The sequence below is a fragment of the Vipera berus genome (genome assembly GCF_964194415.1).
Source record: "Vipera berus genome assembly, chromosome: 4".
Lineage (NCBI taxonomy): Eukaryota > Metazoa > Chordata > Lepidosauria > Squamata > Viperidae > Vipera > Vipera berus.
This window is the reverse complement of record NC_138206.1, coordinates 59,825,786-59,846,362: the sequence shown is the minus strand read 5'-3', so window position 1 is coordinate 59,846,362 and position 20,577 is coordinate 59,825,786. Positions and strand designations below refer to the sequence as shown.

The 20,577-nt window shown below is 36.3% G+C and overlaps 1 protein-coding gene across 1 annotated transcript in view; it reads right to left on the bottom strand.

The window, feature by feature from the left end:
- Window positions 1–1,822: 1,822 nt before the first annotated feature.
- Window positions 1,823–20,577, bottom strand: part of EFHC2 (EF-hand domain containing 2) — a gene marked incomplete at its 5' end in the record, with an annotated part of 59,116 nt that continues 40,361 nt past the window's right edge. The window contains 6 exons of the mRNA XM_081326301.1: window positions 1,823–1,956; window positions 4,228–4,333; window positions 10,288–10,380; window positions 11,465–11,662; window positions 16,480–16,613; window positions 18,557–18,753. Coding sequence (XP_081182427.1) covers window positions 1,861–1,956; window positions 4,228–4,333; window positions 10,288–10,380; window positions 11,465–11,662; window positions 16,480–16,613; window positions 18,557–18,753 — 824 coding nt within the window. The 3' untranslated portion in view covers window positions 1,823–1,860. The remainder of the gene's footprint in view (window positions 1,957–4,227; window positions 4,334–10,287; window positions 10,381–11,464; window positions 11,663–16,479; window positions 16,614–18,556; window positions 18,754–20,577) is intronic.

Here is a 20,577-nt window from a genome sequence, read left to right as displayed (position 1 = left end):
TCCGGGGAATACGTATTCTGTTCTCAGAATACAAAAACCTGAAAGAGTTTGAACTGGAACAGAATTAAATAAAAATGTACTTCAACTTTATACTTTAAATCACACATCCAAGTAGTGAAGACTTGAAAAGATGCCCCATTTGCCACAAAGAAGCAAAATAGGGTCAACCTATTTTCCAAAGCACCCGAAGGCAGGACAAGAAGCAATGGATGGAAACTAATCAAGGAGAGAATCAACCTAGAACTAAGGAGGAATTTCCTGAGAGTTGGAACAATTAATCAGTGGATGGCTTGCCTTCACAAGATGTAGGTGCTCCATCACTGGAGGTTTTTAAGAAAAGATTGGACAGCCATTAGTTCAGAATGGTATAGGGTCGCCTGCTCAAGCAGGGGGTTGGACTAGAAGACCTCCAAGGTCCCTTCCAACTCTGTTTTCTATTATTCTGTTCTGTTATAAATGTATTTCTATATGAGAATTTCTTGGCACATTGCTGTTTGGAACAATGAAGTCATGAACTATTATAAAATGTATTGATGTTTCTGAACTGTGATGTATTTTTTTTTAAAAAAATCTCTTTTCAGTTATTTCACCAATCACTTCCCCTTTTCCAAACAAAAAGAAAATATCTTGTAATAAAGACTTTTTGTTCAGATTGCTGACGATGTCCATATTTAAGGCAGAGACATTCGTCACTAATAAATCTATTCAAATTCTTTTCCAACAAGGGAGAATTATTTGGTATTTAATAGGCTACAAAGAAATGGGGAAAGGGAATATGAATGTTTCACTATTACCAGATCTTCTGTGTTATAACAAAGATAGGAAAGTTCCAGATAAATTGATAAATATGGTATTAATTATATCACTCATGTAAATGTTTTTCCTGAGATAGTATTTAAGTATATCAAAACAAAATCGGTCCCCCAAAGAAAATGTGGCTAAATAGAACTGTACCACACTTGTAAGAGGACTGCCCACACTATTAAACACATCCATCTCTATCACTATCTCTATACCCATATCTATTATCTATATCTCTCATATAAATACATACATACACCTATATTTAAGAGAGGCATAAGGCTATATTAACAAAACAGGATGAAGAATGAGTTACTTTCGTCATGAGACAGCCGAGAACAAAACATGTTTTATTATTAAACTTAACTCCACGAGCAATCCATATCTGCACAAAGCACATCCCTGTGACCTGCTATCAATAGATTTTTATTCCTGAAATTCTTGCACTTTCCTTTGGTTGTTTTTAACTATCAATTGGGAATTTTGGGGGAAAAATATTTTATTATAATCATAGATCAAGCCTGGAGGTAATCTGGACTCATTCAAATTATTATTTAGCTCTGACATGCAAATATACATTCCCATTCCTTTTCATGTGGAAATTGAATTGCAGTTACTCATTAGCAAGACTTATAATGCTAGGGTGGAAGATTCTGGTCAATTTTTCTCTTCTGTGCAACTCTTAAAGGGCCAGGCTTTAATCCCAAAGTTTGCAAGGACTTTCTTGAAAAAACAAAGGGTAACAGCTTGATTGTTCAAGTGGAAAGGAGCAAAATTCTAAGTTACATAGCATCCATTCCATATGTAAGAACTGAAAATATACATTTAAATTATTTAAATTATTATACTGAATATAATAATATAGTATAAGCATTTCAAAGAATTACAAAGTATATGAATTATATTTCTACAATAAAATAAAAAATAAAACTTACATCCCCCCCAAAAAAATCTGTAGCTGTGATTCTTTTATTTTGTTTAAATAAAAATATGCAGTAACTGTCCAGAAAGAGAAAGTTGCAATGTTTATCCATAAGAAGTATGATGTATGGACTAAGGCTAATCTCTGATGCCAAAGACATCTTCTATTAATGGTAGGTATTTTATTTTTTTCACTGGAAGTGCTGGCGGCTCCCCACTCCATCCATCTTCATACTGAAAACATAAGAAAAGTGTAAGAAGGTTTAGAATTATAAAGTGAAATGGAAAGTAACTAGAAATGATGTTGAATATCAGCAAGCATTGCAGTCTTTGTTTCTATCAAAATAGTACACTGTATATTTGCATTATAATTTATATGCATTATAGAAAATGTAGTCAATAGGAGTCTTAATTTGACTTGAAGGAGACTTATCTTTCATGAAAAGAGAGAAGTGATCCTTGTACTGTGGATGAATAAAGAAATTACTTGGCTTGTATTTCAATATGAATCAACTTAATTTATACTTTCCAAGTATTTTATAAGAGAAAAATGTTACTAATAAAACTATAATTAGCACAGTGTTTTTCAACCACTGTTCCGTGGCACACTAGTGTGCCGCGAGATGTTGCCTGGTGTGCCGTGGGAAAAATTGAAAAGTAATTATAAAATACTTTCTTTGTGTTTATTTGATTCCTATTCAAGAGAATTACTTTATATATAGTCAATATAGGCACAGAGTTAAATTTTTTAACATTTTCTAATGGTGGAGTGCCTCGTGATTTTTTTCATGAAACAAGTGTGCCTTTGCCCAAAAAAGATTGAAAAACACTGAATTAGCACTTTGTTTCATACTTTTTCAAATTTGGGAACATATTTCTTTAATTAAAAAAAGAGGCAACATCATGAGAAAGTTAAAATTAATGGGAGAATGCTTGTGTACAAAAATGCACATTACATTTTACATGCAAAAATATGTATGAAAATTTGTATGGAAGTTCATACTTTAAAAATAAATTAATGTATGAACTGAGTTTGAGATTGAAAAAATATATTGTTATGCAAATTAGGGTTTCCTAATCTATAATAATAATAACAACAACAATAATAATAAAGTTGGAAGGGATCTTGGAGGTCATCTAGTCCAACCACCTGCTCAGGCAGGAAACCCTATAGGCCTATACCATTTCAGACAAATGGCTGTCCAGTCTCTTCTTAAAAATTTCCAGTGTTGGAGCATTCACCGCTTCTGGAGGCAGGATGTTCCACTGGTTAATTGTTCTAACTGTCAGAAAATCTCTCCATAGTTCTAGGTTGCTTCTCTCTTTGATAAGTTTCCATCTGTTGCTTCTTGTCCTGCCTTCAGGTGCTTTGGAGAATAGCTTGACTCCCTCTTCTTTGTGGCAACCTTGAGATATTGGAACACTGCTATCATGTCACCCTTAGTCCTTCTCTCCATTAAACTAGGCATACCCAATTCCAGCAACCATTCTTTACATGTTTTAGCCTCCAGTCCCCTAATCATCTTTGTTGCTCTTCTCTGTACTCTTTCTAGAGTCTCAACATCTTTTTTACATCATGGTGACCAAACCTGGATGCAGTATTCCAAGTGTGGCCTTACCAAGGCATTGTAAAGTGGTATTAACACTTCATGTGATCTTGATTCTATCCCTCTGTTAATGCAGCCTAGCACTGTGTTGGCTTTTTTGGCAGCTGCAGCACACCGCTGGCTCATATTTAAGTGATAGTCCACTAGGACTCTGAGATCCCTCTCACAGGTACTACTATTGAGCAAGGTACCACCAATATTATACCTGTGCATTTGGTTTTTCTTGTCTAAATGTGGAACCTTCCTTTTTTTCACCATTGAATTTCATTTTGTTAGATAGCGCCCAATATTCAAGTCTGTCAAGATCCTTTTGTATCTTAAACCTATCTTCTGAAGTGTTGGCTATTCCTGCCAGCTTAGTGTCTGCAAATTTGATGAGTTCCCCATCTATCCCCTCATCCAAATCATTGAAGATGTTGAAGAGCACTGGGCCCAGAACAGAGCCCTGGGACACCCCACTACACACTTCCCTCCATGTAGATGCAGTTCCACATGCTGAGTACGGCTGGTCAGCCAGCTATGGATCCATCTGATGGTGATGCTGTCTAACCCACATTTTTCTATCTTATCAAATCTGCAGTTATCAGTTTCCTATTTTTTGTTAATCTAGGCCATTTAGTTTCTGCTTAAATCTGATACTCATTAATATCTCTTGTCAGGTAGAAGGTGATTGTTAATATCTGAAGGATTATTTATTTATATCTTTCTGTAATGCACCGCCCCAGGATAGTATGGTAGCAGATATAAGAAATTTTAAATAAATATCTGATAGGCACTTCTCTAAATAGTAGCAATGTTTTGGCAGTAAACACAAACCATTCTGTACTGTTGGTTTGAGAACCTGAGCTATTATAATTTATATTTTTGGAAACTTTTAAGGATAAACATTTTACTTTACCTGTAATGGCATCAAGATGGTTTGGAAAGCTGGAATTGGATGCTCTCTCCAGTTCAGCCCATCAACCAACTTCTTATAATTTACCTGTTCTTTGCAATCTTCACACCTAAATACAAATTGTGTGCATATATTCATTATTGGGCTCTCGCTCTCTCTGTTGTTTGGCTTAACCTATTATTTATTTTGATATAATGAATAATGAAAATATCTTTGGAGTATAGCTGGAACTCATGAAACAGAAGGAGAGAAAGAAATCCATGGTTTTAACCTGTGTTCACTCATGTCTTATAAGCAAACAAATCTTCATTATATATGTACACAAATTGTGGAAGCAGCTCCCTATTTTAAGACAGGCTTGATACAGAGCCCTCTTGTTTTTCTTTTATTATTTCTTGGATGACTTTTTATTCCTGATTTATCTGGCAAAGCACCATTGTTGGCATGGACCTGGACTGGTCTGTCAGTGAGGCAACTAATACTTAAGAGGGTTTTTTTTTTTAGAATTCAGAAACTAAATTGCAAGAGTCAGAGTATTTTATGTAAATGCTTAAAGGCTCCTTCTTTGTGGCAGAGTTTACTTTGCAGGTGCACATTCATGGAGTGTTTCTTTGAGTCATTCGACCACAAAGAGCAAACAGAAATGTATTTTTATGGTAGAATTCTCCTTTTACTGAAGAAAGACTGAAAGCTATGTATTACAAGAATAGATAATGAAAAACCAACAAAATCAAAAAGAAGTAAAATATGGTAGTGGCCTTTGAACTAAAACAGATTAACTCAAGTAATATTCCTGATTTTGTTTGCTGATGAGAAATCTGGTCAACTGCCATGAATATGTTTTACATTATTACATTTATTCTTCCCATTTGGGAAAAACAATCACTTATCACACAGAAATACTGAGCTAATAAATGGCCATATTTTAAAAGATTAAATCTGAAATGACAATATTTCCCAAACCCTTATGTTTAAATAGCAAATACACTCCATAAAAATCAACTGGTATTAAACCAGTTTTACATGTGTGCCTTGAAATAGCACGTATTCTTTTTTTTTCTTTTTCTTTTTAGCTTGTTTAGCATTTTGCATTTGCAGTATTTGTTTAGCTCAGGAAAAAAAAAACAAAGGAGAAAAAGTAAGAGTACGAAGCCTAAAGCTAAAGAAAGAAATGTTGTTATAGTGTTAGCTAATAATAACAACTACGGAACACAGAGATGGACTTTCTCTGTTAAAAAAAACTTGTCTTTTACACTCAACATCTGAACAAACAGTGCATATTCATTCCACTGCTGTAAAAGTACTATTGTATAATTCAGGAAATAACTGGGAACACACTCCAATTTTCAAGTTGTTGGATCAAATTTTTAAAAAAATATTCCAATAAACATGCTATAAGATTGTGGGAAACTCTCTAGGCCCTCTTTCTTAATTGCTATCAAATAACCATGGCAATTCAATTAATGGTTTTGTTTCAGATGTAATACATTCCTGTGGCCCATTTTATATTTCACAATATGAAATCTTGTAGATTCTTTTCAGGTTAACACAAGTATAAGACTTAATTCAGAGAAAGTTTAACTTTCATATAACAAATTAAACATGGGTGATCGAATTTGTCACATTGTGGAATTAGATAGATAGATAGATAGATAGATAGATAGATAGATAGATAGATAGATAGATATGATATGATATGATATGATATGATATGATATGATATAGATATGTTGTATTCCTCCGTATTATCTATATAAAGACCTCATATTAAATATGCAATGCATTTATCATAATTCTCTTTGGGTAGAATTCTTTTATTACTGGTTAGAGAACAGAGAGGATTTTTCATTCCTGGATTTTAGCCGTTCTGACTTTCTAACCATTCAGTAGGGAGTCTAAAATGGTTTACTTTCCTCTTTTTAATGCTCATGACCAGGTATTGTAAATGATGAATATGCAGCAAATTGCAACAACTATCCATTTGCCCTTATGGTGAGGTCCTTGAAATGATTTTATTTTATGAAGGAACCAATTTTTTTCACTAGCATTTTACTACTCATTAGGCATTTCAGATAAAGATTATTTAAAGTCTATGAGAAGACTTTAAAGCCTCAATAAATCTTTATATTCAAAGTGTCATCCTATACTCAAGTGCTGAGATATTGAGTCTTATCTTTCACGGAACAGAATCCCATGTTTGGAACAACGATAAGAACGTGGAGTAACTAGAATTCGTAAGAACTCCCTTGATGTATGTTTGTTTATTTATTTATTTATTTATTTATTTATTTATTATTTATTTATTTATTTATTTATTTATTTATTTATTTATTTTATTGAATTTGTATACCGCCCTACTCTCGTAGGACTCAGGGCGGTTTACAGGGCAGTTAAAACCATGAAATACAAAAATTAAAATCAATTAAAACAATTAAATTAAATTCAAGCCTCAAGAGTAAATCTAAAGCCCAGTTAAATTAACAACCCCACAGTCTGGACCAAACAGATCAAAGAGCCAAGTTTTCAGGTCCCGGCGAAATGAGCGAAGGTCGGGGGCAGTCCTAAGTTCCGTGGGTAGTTGGTTCCATAGGGCAGGCGCACCCACAGAGAACGCCCTTCCCCTGGGAATAACCCGCTGGCATTCATTAACCGGCGGTACCCTGAGAAGGCCCTCCCTGTGGGGGCGCACAAGACGATGGGAAGATGATGCCGGCAGCAGGTGTTCCCTTAGATAGTCCGGACCCAAGACATTTAGGGCTTTATAGGTCATTACCAGCACCTTGAATCTCACCCGGAGGGCAACCGGAAGCCAATGCAATTCGCAGAGCAGAGGTGTTACATGGGAGTATCGGGAAGCTCCCATCAAAACTCGCGCGGCTGAATTCTGCACCAGTTGAAGCCTTCGGGTGGTCCTCAAGGGCAGCCCCATGTAGAGGGCATTGCAGTAGTCTAACCGGGAGGTCACGAGCGCATGAGTGACTGTAAATAGAGCATCTCGGTCCAGATAGGGACACAACTGGCGCACCAGGCAACTCTGGGCAAAAGCCCCCCTGGTCACGACTCCTATATGATCTTCAAAACTGAGCCGTGAATCCAGGAGGACGCCCAAGTTGCGAGCCCTATCAACGGGGGGTAATACCTCATCCCCTATTGTTAACGATGGAGAAGACTGGTCAGCCCGAGATGCTGGTATGAACAGCCACTCAGTCTTGTCAGGATTGAGACGAAGCCTGTTTCTCCCCATCCAAACCCGGACCGCCTCCAGGCAACAGGATATCACAGCGAGGGCATCACTGGGTTGATTCGGGGTGGAAAGAAAAAGTTGGGTATCATCAGCGTACTGGTGATACCCCACCCCGAAACCACGAATGAGCTCACCCAGCGGCTTCATGTAGATGTTGAACAGGAGTTAAAAGTACTTCTGCACATAAATCCCCTAGCTTCCCTCTGTGAAGGTTCCTATAGTCTTTCCAATTAAAGTACTGGTTAAAATTAACCTTTAGAGAAGCATTTCATATCTAGTGAAGGTCGAGTCCTAGCTAAAAGCTTTCTTCTTCTGGAAGAAATCTATGGCTTCAGATTTGAATTATTATGGCTTCTCACATAATTCTTGATGATGCTATGATTTGAGAGCCACTTTAGAAATAAAGCTGCAATTTCCCAACTTGGATTTACATATAGTAGGACTCCTCACTGTTCTAACTGATAGCCACTTTGGTAGTCCTTTAACCAATCTACTATACTAAGAGATAGTAAAAAGACTACTACAGCTATTTTATTATTTTCTCTCCATCTTGCATAAGAAAGCATTCTCTTGGGCTAAACTTAGTGTTCTGTCATCCGTGGTTCTAGAAGGGAGGCTTCTGAAATGAAACAAGCCAACAGTTATCTCATGTATCGCTGTGTTGCCCTCTGATGTTCTGAATGAATAATACCCAAATTGGGAATCGTAACCCAAATTGGGTTGCCTTGAAGAGTTGAATATCTTCCACTGCACTTTTGCAAACAGTATCTCAAAATAGTAGGTAATGACAGATATATAGTAGCTTTAATACTTGCACTGCTTAATTTCAGCCTAAACAACCCAAGTTCAATAATGTGGCCTCTTTTTCATTCAGGCTGTTTCTATAATGTGTATTTTCTTCTGAAGCAGCTGTGTTAACAGCACATTTTCTAAACAATATTCTCATTTGTTTCAACATCACTAACATATTAAAGTGCAATGTACACACATGACTCATCTGAATTATAAAAAATATTAAGCAGAGATATAACAAGGCTGTAGTCAAAATGAAAATAGCATGAATATGCAAAAGAATCCCTGGGGAGAAACATTAGAATATAAACAATACAAAGTGCAGAATTGCTTGCAGATTGCCATTTCATCCAAGCTGAATAGGTTTAATCATTTTTCTCAGAATTAAAAGGGTTTTTAATTAAAGGGAGGACATGATCAGTAATTCCATTCCCACTTAAGGAAAAAATAATTTGTATATTTTGCTACTATTTCATAAATTGGCTGTGGCTATCTCCCAGATTTGGAAATAAATCTGCATCACTTAAAATCATCTCTAGATGTGTAGCAGATTTTTCCTCTTCTCTATCAATCTCTGATTTAAAAGACTGAATAGAACCCTGCAAGTATACAAAGGAATCTCCCACAGATCTGGGACTGAAGGAGATATAAATGGTAGCCTCACAATTTTGTCCTAAATATTGATTGTCTTGCTAGTTTCTATAAAATATAAATATAAGTTCCTGAAAATCATGGGATCAGCTTTTATGTGTATACTTGGAAATCCTTTTCAAACAAGAATAGAATAGAATAGAATAGAATAGAATAGAATAGAATAGAATAGAATAGAATAGAATAGAATAGAATAGAATAGAATAGAATAGAATAGAATAGAATAGAATAGAATAGAATAGAATAGAATAACAGACTTGGAAGAGACCTTGGAGGTCTTCTAGTCCAACCCCCTGCTCAGGCAGGAAACCCTATACCATTTCAGACAAACGGCTGTCCAGTCTCTTCTTAAAAACTTCCAGTGTTGGAGCATTTACAGCTTCTGGAGGTAGGTTGTTCCACTGATTAATTGTTCTAACTGTCAGGAAATTCCTCCTTAGTTCTAGGTTGCTTCTCTCCTTGATTAGTTTCCATCCGTTGCTTCTTGTCCTGCCTTCGGGCGCTTTGGAAAATAGCTTGACTCCCTCTTCTCTGTGGCAGCCCCTGAGATATTGGAACACTGCTATCATGTCACCCCTAGTCCTTCTCTTCATTAAACTAGAGATACCCAATTCCAGCAACTGTTCCTTATATGTTTTAGCCTCCAGTCCCCTAATCATCTTTGCTCTTCTCTGTACTCTTTCTAGAGTCTCAACATCTTTTTTGCATCGTGGTGACCACACATAATCCTCTATTGTTGTTTAGAGGCTGAACATTTGGATATATATTTTAGCAAGAAAATGAAGTTTCTTCTTAAAATGTCTTCAAGGCAAAAAGATATTTCCATTCCAGCTATTTTCACATGTTAAAACTATTTTTTTTCCTTAGAGTGGCGCTGAAATGACTCATCTTTGACAAGAAGGTTTAGATGTCTCCTGTTGAACAGATTAAGGCAATGTAGGATTCTCATAACTGGGGATAGGAGCAGGAACCCTAGAAAACCTATATCTTGCTAGCACAGTCATTCCTCTTTTCAAATTCCATCTCTCATTGAAATTACTTCCAAATAATGATTACTGGCTTACAATGGAATTACTTCAGCATCACATCTCAGACATGTTGCCTGAAGCATTTATATTAAGGTCAATCAAATGTTATGTGGTTCTTGGCCTTTTTTGTGTTGAAAAAAACCTTCTCCAATCAAATAGTTTAGCCCTGTGTCCTGATCGCAATTTGCAACAGAGAGAGGAAGAAAGGGTTGATGGACAGATAGAAGGAAAAGAGGTGGCCCTGAAATAGCCTCTGGTACATTATAAGAAAAGGAATGTGGCTCTCAAAAGAAAAAAAAATACCTAACCCTTATTCATACTAATTATTACATTGGAATTATGACTTACGCAGCCAGTAAAGCACGTAGAAGATCATCTGCTAATGGTAGCCTGAAGGATTTGCAAACAGTCCTGCACTTGTCACTGGCCAGCAGTCCGCATCTGCGCAAACAAAAGTAATGACTTTCTATTTATTTTAAAATTGGAATTAAGAACAATCATGATGCACGGTTTAAAAGAATGTTTAGATATGTTCTAGAAAGGTATGTAAAAGGATGGAAAGTGAAAAGAAAAACTGATTCAAATGTGCCCGGCTATTTCTTTTGGTCCTCTGTCTTTAAAGAAAGTTCTGAGCCCTAGAGAAAACCAATGTTCCTGAATCACCAAGCAGCCACTTGGCTTCCCCACCAACCACCTCCTGCCAATGCTCCTCTCATCTTCCCATCCCCAATTCTGGCATTAACTAACCAGTTTTGTGATGTATTTGTTGAAGGGGGGGTACCTTCAATTCACAGCTAAGCAGCCACCTTCCTCACCCTTTCTCCTTGCTAAAGAATTCCGCCTCTAAGACACTAACACCCATGTAATTTATATTTATCTTCTCTTTCAAATCTATAGCTTTATATTGATTGATCTGTTTTGGTCTATGATTTGTTAACAGTATTAAGAGCCAGACCATAATCATGCAGCTGTAGGATATTTAGAAAAACAAAAATCTGGAAACATACTAGAAAAGTAAGAAAGTTATAATTGATAACAGTACCATTCTGGTGCTCATCTCCGTTTCAAAGCCGAAGAGCCAGCACTTGTCTGAGGACGTCTCCGTGGTCATATGGCCGGCATGATTAGACGCCAAAGGCGCACGGAACGCTGTTACCTTCCCACCGTAGTGGTCCCTATTTTTCTACTTGCATTTTTACATGCTTTCGAACTGCTAGGTTGCCAGAAGGTGGGACGAGTAACAGGTGCTCACTCTGTTACGCGGCATTCAGGATTCGACCCATCAAACTGCCGACCTTCTGATTGGCAAGCTCAGCGTCCTAACCCACTGAGCCACCGCGTCCCATTCTCCTATGTCAGGAAGGCTGACATAGAGAAAAGCTATTTCCAGTGAGATATAGATATAGGCTTAAACTTTCCACCACATACAATGATTTGAAGTGAGGGGAAAGAAAGCTCCTATTTTATTGGATTTGGGTTAATAAGAAGTAAACTATGCAGATTTGATAATAGAAGAATTTCTTACTTTTCCCGATCTCTGTAGGCCAAGGCTGCCAACAGCTGGCCAAAATTCTCAAAGTTATTTTTCTTGAGATGTTCCTGGGACACTGCCAGAAGATAAGTGGCATCCATTTCATTCTCCTCTCTTACACTGTAATATCGCCCAATAGTCATAATTTCATGTTCTGCTAATTTTCCATCTGAGATATTCAATAACACATTTCTAAAAAAGAAAGGGAAATTAAAACATTAATCCATCCTTCCATCCACCAGCATTTCTAGATTAGTATATGTATAGTGTGCAGAATGTTTTGTGTGTCATCCAGCATTAAAATACAGCTCTTTCTAATGCCAGCAGAAACGAAAGAATATCTAAATAAAGAATGGAACAAACAATGCCTATATTACGTGTTTCACAAACTCACTTAAAATGTATTCTATGACTAGTAATTTGGGTCTGCAAATATTTTCTAAAGTATCATGTTTGGTTTTTCTACAAAGAAGGAAGCACTTAGCAACACAAAAAAAATATTTATTTGTGGCATCTTAGTTGTTCTAAGAGCTTTGTTGTTTGCTTGCAGACATTTCATTACCTGACTAGGTAACATCTTCAGTGTGTGTGGGGGGGGCTTGCTCCCTATATATGTAAAGCATAATATTTGCCCTGCCGGTGTTGATGGAGATAAGTTTTCACCATGATAGTTTTATTATTAGGGTATTGTTTACTGCTTAATTGCTTGTCTGGTGTTAATCCTTTTTATTTGGGTATTGGCTGTTGAATGGATATGCTGTGGTCTTTTGGCTTCTTAGTTTTTTTTTACTGTCTTTATGAATGTTATGTAAACGTGGATTGATGGCTGATGTACACAAAGTTTCAACAGTAACCTACATCTATTCTCATTTATTTATTAATTTACTTACTTATTATATATTCATTTACTTTAGCTCTTAGAACTGAATTTTCCAAAGACAAATCGGATTACAATTGGTCATTTAAAAAACTGCTTTTATCTTAAAATGCTCTATGAGGGAACACTCGGTATTGTTTAAAACATGATAACATTCATTACTAATATATTATTGGACTAAATTTTTCACAATGGCTTTTCATTCAGATACAGAGCACACTGATTAATTTTCTCTGAGAAAACATTCAGACCTCAAAGCACAGAGAGCAATTATGCTTTAAAAGCTGTGATAAGCAGCCACTGATGGTGACATCTGTATAACTAAAGGAAAGAAACTATTGGATAAGGCTTATTTTACTGCTACCCCTCTCAACTCTATTGATTTCAATAAACATGGGTTCTGAAGGTAAACAAATAACACAAGCAAGATTTTTGTGTGGACTTTTAACTAACCTCAATCCAATAATTTCAGGGCTTTGAAGAAAGTACTAGTATTTTAATAGTGCCTTGAAATGTACTGTCGACTGATGCATCTGATCCTGAATTAGTGTAATACAATCTGATTGTTTAGCCTCAACCAAAATCTCTAAGTTTTGTATAAACTGAACTTTTTGAATAAAAAAATATGCTTACAGGCTACATTACTGAGATGAGTTCCATTTCTCTTAACTGGAAGTATAAGCCTTAACTGATGGATGTTCCAAGATGTTTTACCCCATCCAATAATAATTGAATCCCTCTATCCAATTAATAATTCCTTATATGAAACACTTCTTTGTCCCAATTAAACTTTAGCCTGTTCAACCATATCTTTCCCCTAACTACCACCAATATTTCAGTTTCCCAAGAATTTATAAATTAAAAAAGAGGGGCACAGCCATATGAAATCTTCATATTAAATAAATATTAGTAGCACTGCAGCAAAAACTTTATAGGTCATTTCTAGTGGTTTAACACAGCCATTAACTAGAACAGAAGATAAGTACTGTGCAACTAAAGATCATAGGGCACAGGAAAAAATCTCAGTACAATACTTTTTGAGGTAGATCTTCCAGATAGGATTCAAGGAGCCATAATACTCCATTCCTAAAGTCAACCCAACTGAAATGAAATCATCCAAAAGAACAGGGCTTTTTTTCTCATAGAACGCTCAGAACGGAGTTCCGGCACCTTTTTTGGATGGAACCTTACAGGGTAGGCAAGGCAGGTTGTATAACATGTGTGAGTTCCGGCACCTTTTTCTTTTGCAAAAAAAGCACTGCAAAAGAATATTATAATCCATAAACTGACGTCCTGCTTGTAAGCCGCGGCAGGATATAAATGGAATTAAAATAAATAAAAATAAATAAAAATATTCTAGAAAGTTTTGACTTTCAAATGAGACATTAATCTGGTTTAAAATTACCTAAAATGAAATACTGCTGAATTGAGTATTGACTATCTTTTGCTGCACATTATATTGTTTGTTTTTCACAATGAGTTACATAGAATGAGATGGAAAAAATATCATGGCAATATTTCTGAACTTTTACCTACTCAATTTAGGATTGCTTTTAAGAATATTGATAAGAATTATGGAATTATAATATGGAAATAAAGATGCAAGTTTAATAAACCAGGAATGATGCTTCAAACTTGCACAATCCATCTAAGTTAAATTTAGAATCTAAATTATATGTTATTGACTGATGTCTAGATTGTGCACATCTGGGGATAGGAACATTTTTTTTATCTTTTATTTTCTCTGGGCAACTCCAAACGATTTGTTTTTGGATTATAAATAATAAAACTGGGTGTATCAGGGTGGTTGAGAGATCAGTATTATTTTCAAAATTATTCTGTCAACCTAAGGAAAAAGGATGAAGTAAATTTTTAGTTTTCTTAAAACTTTGCAGTGGTCAGGAATGATAAACCAAATGGTCAGCTTCAACAACTGAAGCTGTATTCCTACATTAGAAGTTGTATTCTAATAGTGATAAAAAATTGCACTGTGTCTTGCTTAAAGGCACTGATTTGTAAATAAGATTGTTTTAAGTCTTAACAGGAGAACAGCATAACTTTCCAAGAAGAAGGAACTCTCACAGTTACAGTAATGTGCACACATGACTTTCAGATTTTCTTTCACTACAGCAGCATAATCTAGATAGATTCATCAAATATCTTCTGATAAGGTACATCTCTGAATCCCCTGGAATACAATTCTATACAGATAGTCCTCGACTTACAACCATTCATTAAGTGACCATTTGAAGTTACAATGGCACTGAAAAAGTGATTTACGATTGGTTGCCACACTTACAATTGTTGCACTGTCCCCATAGTCATGGTATTAAAATTCAGGCACTGTGCAACTGGCATGTATTTATGACAAGGTCATGTGATCACCATTTGTAACCTTCCCAGCCAACTTCCAACAAGCAAAGTCAACGGAGAAAGCCGGATTAGCTTAATGACTGCGCAATTCACTTAACAACTGCATCATTTCAAATATCTGTTGACAAAAAACTTCATAAAATGAGGTGCAACTCACTTAACAGCTGCCTTATTTAGTGGTATAAATTTTGGGCTCAATTATGGTTGCATGTCGAGGATTACTCGTACAGGGTGACCCTGAAGGAACGGCCTTATTCATGAACTTTCTTCAGGTTCCTGATAGGGCTCCTTGTTAAAGGACTCTTCAGCCTTAATCCATGTAAAGCATAGCATTAAAAAATGGCATGTTGAATTCAACCACCAGGTTCGCCTGGTGCGTCAGTTGCGGCCCTATCTTAGCCGGGACGATTTATGCACGGTCACTCATGCGCTCGTGTCCTCTCGTCTGGACTACTGCAACGCTCTCTACATGGGGCTGCCCTTGAGGACTACTCGGAAGCTCCAACTGGTACAGAATGCAGCCGCGAGAGTGGTGTTGGGAGCCTCCCGATACTCCCACGTTACGCCTCTGCTCCGTGAGCTGCATTGGTTGCCAGTTGTCTTCCGGGTGAGATTCAAGGTACTGGTAACGGTATTTAAAGCACTCCATGGCATGGGGCCGGAGTACCTCAGGGAACATCTGCTGCCGGCATCAAGCTCCCTGCGCCCTGTGCGTTCCCACAGAGAGGGCCTCCTCAGGGTGCCACCGATCAGAGAATGCCGATTGGTGGCCCCCAGGGGGAGATCCTTCTCTGTGGGCGCTCCGGAGCTGTGGAATCAGCTACCGGTTGAGCTCCGGATGGCGCCCGATCTTCGCTCCTTTCGTCGCGATCTCAAGACATTTCTGTTTGTACAAGCCGGCCTAGCCTGAGGGGGAGTGTTGGGGTTATTTTATTTTTCGTTTTTTAACTTTTCTGGGGGTTTTTAGTGTTGTATTTATATTGTTTTTAACTAGGGCAATTTGTTTAATCTTATTTTAATGTTTGTATTCGCTATTTTATTCTGCCCTGTGAACCGCCCTGAGTCCTCAGGGAGAAGGGCGGTATATAAATGTTATTAAATTAAATTAAATTAAATATTGTCTATAGTTCTGAACATAACATTTTCTTCTATATATAGATTGACCAAGGTTTAATTGCCTTTTCTGCTCTGGGAAAAATCTTTCATAATAGGGTTATTTAAAACAAAACATGCTAAATGGATGAATAGTTAAGAGCATATCAGCTCATGTGTTAGAAAGTTCCTTTTAACAATATTCTACATAAAAATTAATACGTGGTCCCTGTGGTACTACAAAATACTTTGCACTAGTTTTTGTGGTCCATGCAACAGAGAACATCTATAGCTAAGTAAATTCTCTCCCTCTCTTTATAAACAAGAGAATATCACAGAATTAATACAACAAAAAAGAGCTACTTTGCTCTAGTAGTTAAGACACCCAGCTAGAAACCGGCAGACCATGAGTTTGAGTCCTGCCTCAGTCATGAAAGCCAGCGAGGTGACTTTGGGTCAATCGGTCTCTCAGCCCAATTCACATCACAGGGCTGTTGTGGGGAAAAGAAGAGGAGGAAAGTATGTTGTATATATTTGCTGCCCTGTGTTATTTGTAAAAATAATAGAGGTGAGATACAAATATACAAACAAATAAATAAAACATAATACGCCCTATTAAGTTTTAAATGAATTAAATTGCTGTTTGTTTGGATGCTCAGGATCTTACCTGAACTCATCATAATCAATCATGTAAGTGCTCTGAGGATCAGCGGCTGCAAAAATCTGTTTAATTTCTCTTGACCGAGGTTCTCCTATAACTTTCAATTTGTTCAGTATTTCATTGATGTTGGCCATAGCATACTAGAAAAAAAAAGATGAGGGAGGTTCAAGGTTGATCTTGCTGTACCATTTAACCTAGTGTAGTGCAAGGGTTAATTCTAATGACACCAAATTATTTCTTTCCTTATGACATATACTTATTGAACATTAAAAAAAGCTAAAACTAAATTCCAAATTACCAATTATTAAGAATGCCAGAGAGCCATGTGCCAATAGACTGTCAAGACTGCACATGCACTTTCCTAGTTTTCTTATATGGAAAGCAAGCAGTTTCAGCTTGTATCACCACTGCTCTTTCCTGAGTCTTAACATGGATAACAGCATAAGTGGAGAGCCAATTTAGTGTAGAGGTTAAGGCATCAGGATAGAAACTGGAAAAGTATTGGTTCTAATCTTTAGGCATGAAACCAGCTGGGTAATTTTGGGCCAGCCACTCTTGTCAACACTAGAAAGAAGACAATGGCAAATCGTTTTAAAAAAAGTCTTCCCAAGAAAATTGCAAAGACTAGTCTACGAATCAAAAACATCTCGAAGCCCCACACCCCCACACCCCAAAGTATTAGGAAGGAGGTATTTTGAAAACTTAGTATTTTTGTAACTCTTGGCTTGTTCTGTGAGGAATTAAGACAGCAAAACATATCCAGGGGATACTATTGTGAAAGCAAGACAATTTGTCAGATTGTTAATAAGAACATTTCATTGCTAGAATGCAGAAAACAAAACCCAGAAGTTAAAGAACTGGAGAGAACAAACAACTTGCACAGGACTTGGACTGATCCAATGCCAGTTCTGAACTTTAAAATTTAAATTTAAAAAATTAGACTAATACCTGTAAGACTTGTAGTTGACTACTCTGCTCTCCTAGTCATATGCAATATTTTCCTACTGAAAATACCAATATTTTGAATTTGAATTTGAATTTTATTGAATTTATATACCGCCCTTTCTCATAGGACTCAGGGCGGTTTACAGGGTATATAAAATCAATACAAAAATTAAGAACAATTAAAAAAGATTAAATTAAATCCCTGAAAAAATATAAAACCCCAAATTAAAACTCAGCCTGTTCCAGTGAGAAATTCTAAAAACATTCATTGTGCACTAATAACTGGCAAAAACAAATGGTAATGATTTTAAAGAGTGAGATACCATTTTGTCCTGCATCTAATTTGCATTCAAGACAAAAGCTAAGTCACATCAGATTTATGGGTTAGGCAACTATTGTAGCATGATCTCCAGTATGTTTGAAATGGATCTGAATTTTAGCATTGCTTATTTTCACTTGTATATATTTGCACAATGGCATTGTAAATTCTTTTTAACTTGAGAAAATGTTATCACAATATATGGCCTTTTAAAAATATGCCTATTTCAACAGAATACATTAAGCAGCTATAAGCATCAAATAGAAGTGATATATAATACTGTTTAGTTTCTGGATTAAAATAAAAAAAGTAAAAAAGAAATCCTACAATTCTGCCAAACTTTCATCAGGCTAGTTTTATCTTTTCATTGTTTAGCTGTTCTTTATCCAATAGGCTTTGCATGAATGCTATAGCAAACAAGCAGTCATAACAATAATCAAATATTCTTAGGGATTTTGTTTGATTAGCTTTAGCCTCTTTGTATTTGGTATGGGGAAATAAACTGATACAACACAGGCCTTATCAGTAGCTCCCTTTTTGTTACTACTATTCTTTCTTCCTTACAACAAAGGTAGGATTAGAACATTATGAAAAATCAGTCTGTAAACTTCAGGCACAAAATAAACTCCATGGCATTTACCAAACTCATAGTGTAGCATGTATTACTCATAGAGCATATTATTTTTTTACAAAATAAAACAATGATGGCTCTTTTGATCCTCAGCATATAAACAAAGGTCTTCAGAGCCGACCTTATTTAGGCAAGATAATAAAGCCACATAGGCCTTCAAAGAATAAGGATTAGCAAACATAGCTTGCCTCATTTGCATGCTTCTCCATGTAGTTGAAAGCATATTCATCAGCATCCACCAAAAGAAGGACGTGGCCATGGAAACACACTTTGGCTCCAACAAACAGGTCCTTAGCTGTGTAGTATTCAGACGGCTCACTTGTATAAAGCTCTTGCCCAGGCTTTTTAATGCGGCTTCTTTCCAAGAATTTCCCACCAATAACTCCTATAATGAGAAAACCATGAGCACACTACTCTTTCGATCTAACAATTATTAACGTTCATTTCCTCCCTGCCCCAGGTTTCCTGCTATATTCACAATGTTAACATAACCAAATGACATTCTTCTTTTACTTCACCACAATGATCAAACTCACCATTTTTAGAAATTTTCATGAACCACTGAGAATCATACTATCACTTTGGGAGAAACTAGAAGGATTACAGCAGGCTGGTTAGGAAAATATTGACTAAAATGATTTGAATTTTATTTTTATAATTGTATTGCAATGTAAGAAAATAGAACTCAATACAGATATCCAATAAATGTATTTTCCAATGTTCCAATATCACAGGGGTTGCTACAAAGAGGGAGTCAAGTTATTCTCCAAAGCACCTGAAGGCAGGACAAGAAGCAAAGGATGGAAACTAATCAAGGAGACAAGCAACCTAGAACTAAGGAGAAATTTCCTGACAGAACAATTAATCAGTGGAACAACCTGCCTCCAGAAGTTGTGAATGTTCTAATACTGGAAGTTTTTAAGAAGAGACTGGACAGCCATTTGTCTGAAATGGTATAGGGTTTCCTGCCTGAGCAGGGGGTTGGACTAGATGACGTCCAAGGTCCCTTCCAACATTCTTATTCTTATTCTTAGAATAAGAATAGACTAGAATAAGACTAGAAGACCTGCATGGTCTGGTCCCTTCTAATTCTATTATTATTATTGTTGTTGTTGTTGTTGATGATGATCATCGCACAGTCACCCAGATGTTCAGACTGGATTTGGCATTTTTGTCTACCTATTGAGTCCTTACCAAGGACCTGGGATAGGCAGATGTGGATGTTTGAAGGTATTACAGTTATCGTTGCAGGATGGAAGCAGTTCCTAGTAAGGCCGCCTTTTACAGTTGACTAATGGCTAATTTGTCAATGCCAATGATGTTCAAGTGGTGCTCCAGTTGTTTTGGGATTGCACCAAGGCACCTATTACTATTGGTACTACCCTTGCTTGCCTTTGCCTCAGACTTTCTATTTCTATTTGTAGGTCTTTGTATTTTGTTATCTTCTCCAGTTCTTTCTCATCTATTCTGCTGTCTCCAGGCATTATTATTATTATTATTTAAACAAAAATAAAATAAAAAGAATTTAATGTGTCAGATTAAACATACTGTATATCTGTGTTTGTAAGGTATTATGAAATATGTGCCAATGAAATGCATTGAATCATTTTTTAGTTAATAGAAAAAACAGCCTTTTCAAAAATTAATGTTACAGATCTCTTGAATCCAACCTTTGATATCTGGGATAATACAATTTTAGTCATTGAATATAATTTTTGTGATTATTCCCCATGCCTAATATAACCATTCTTCTGCCGCCACCCCTAGTCAGATTCCATGATTTTGAAATAAATGGTGTAATATAACTTTGACGTCTTTAACATGAAAACATTTACCGGTATATTTACATGCTTACATATGACATCGCCAAACCGCTAAAACAGATATGACCAAATCATAAGCGCTCACGAACCACCAAAGGAGCCTGATTATCCAAGGAATAGGCCAATATTATAATTGTAGAGACCACTTAATAAGTCCCAAGTAAAGAGATCTAGCTTGTGTGGAAATAGATGGCAAAAAGTGTACAAACCGCCATCAAAATTTCAAATTTCTGAGATGTAAAAACAAAAATCAGACCAAGATAAATCACTTCCAATTTTTTTCCACCAGTAATATAATCTGTAGGCAGTTGAAAAACAAACTGAAATTTTTTAGAGAGGAAAAATAAAAATACTTACAAAAACATGATTGCATACATTTGCACACC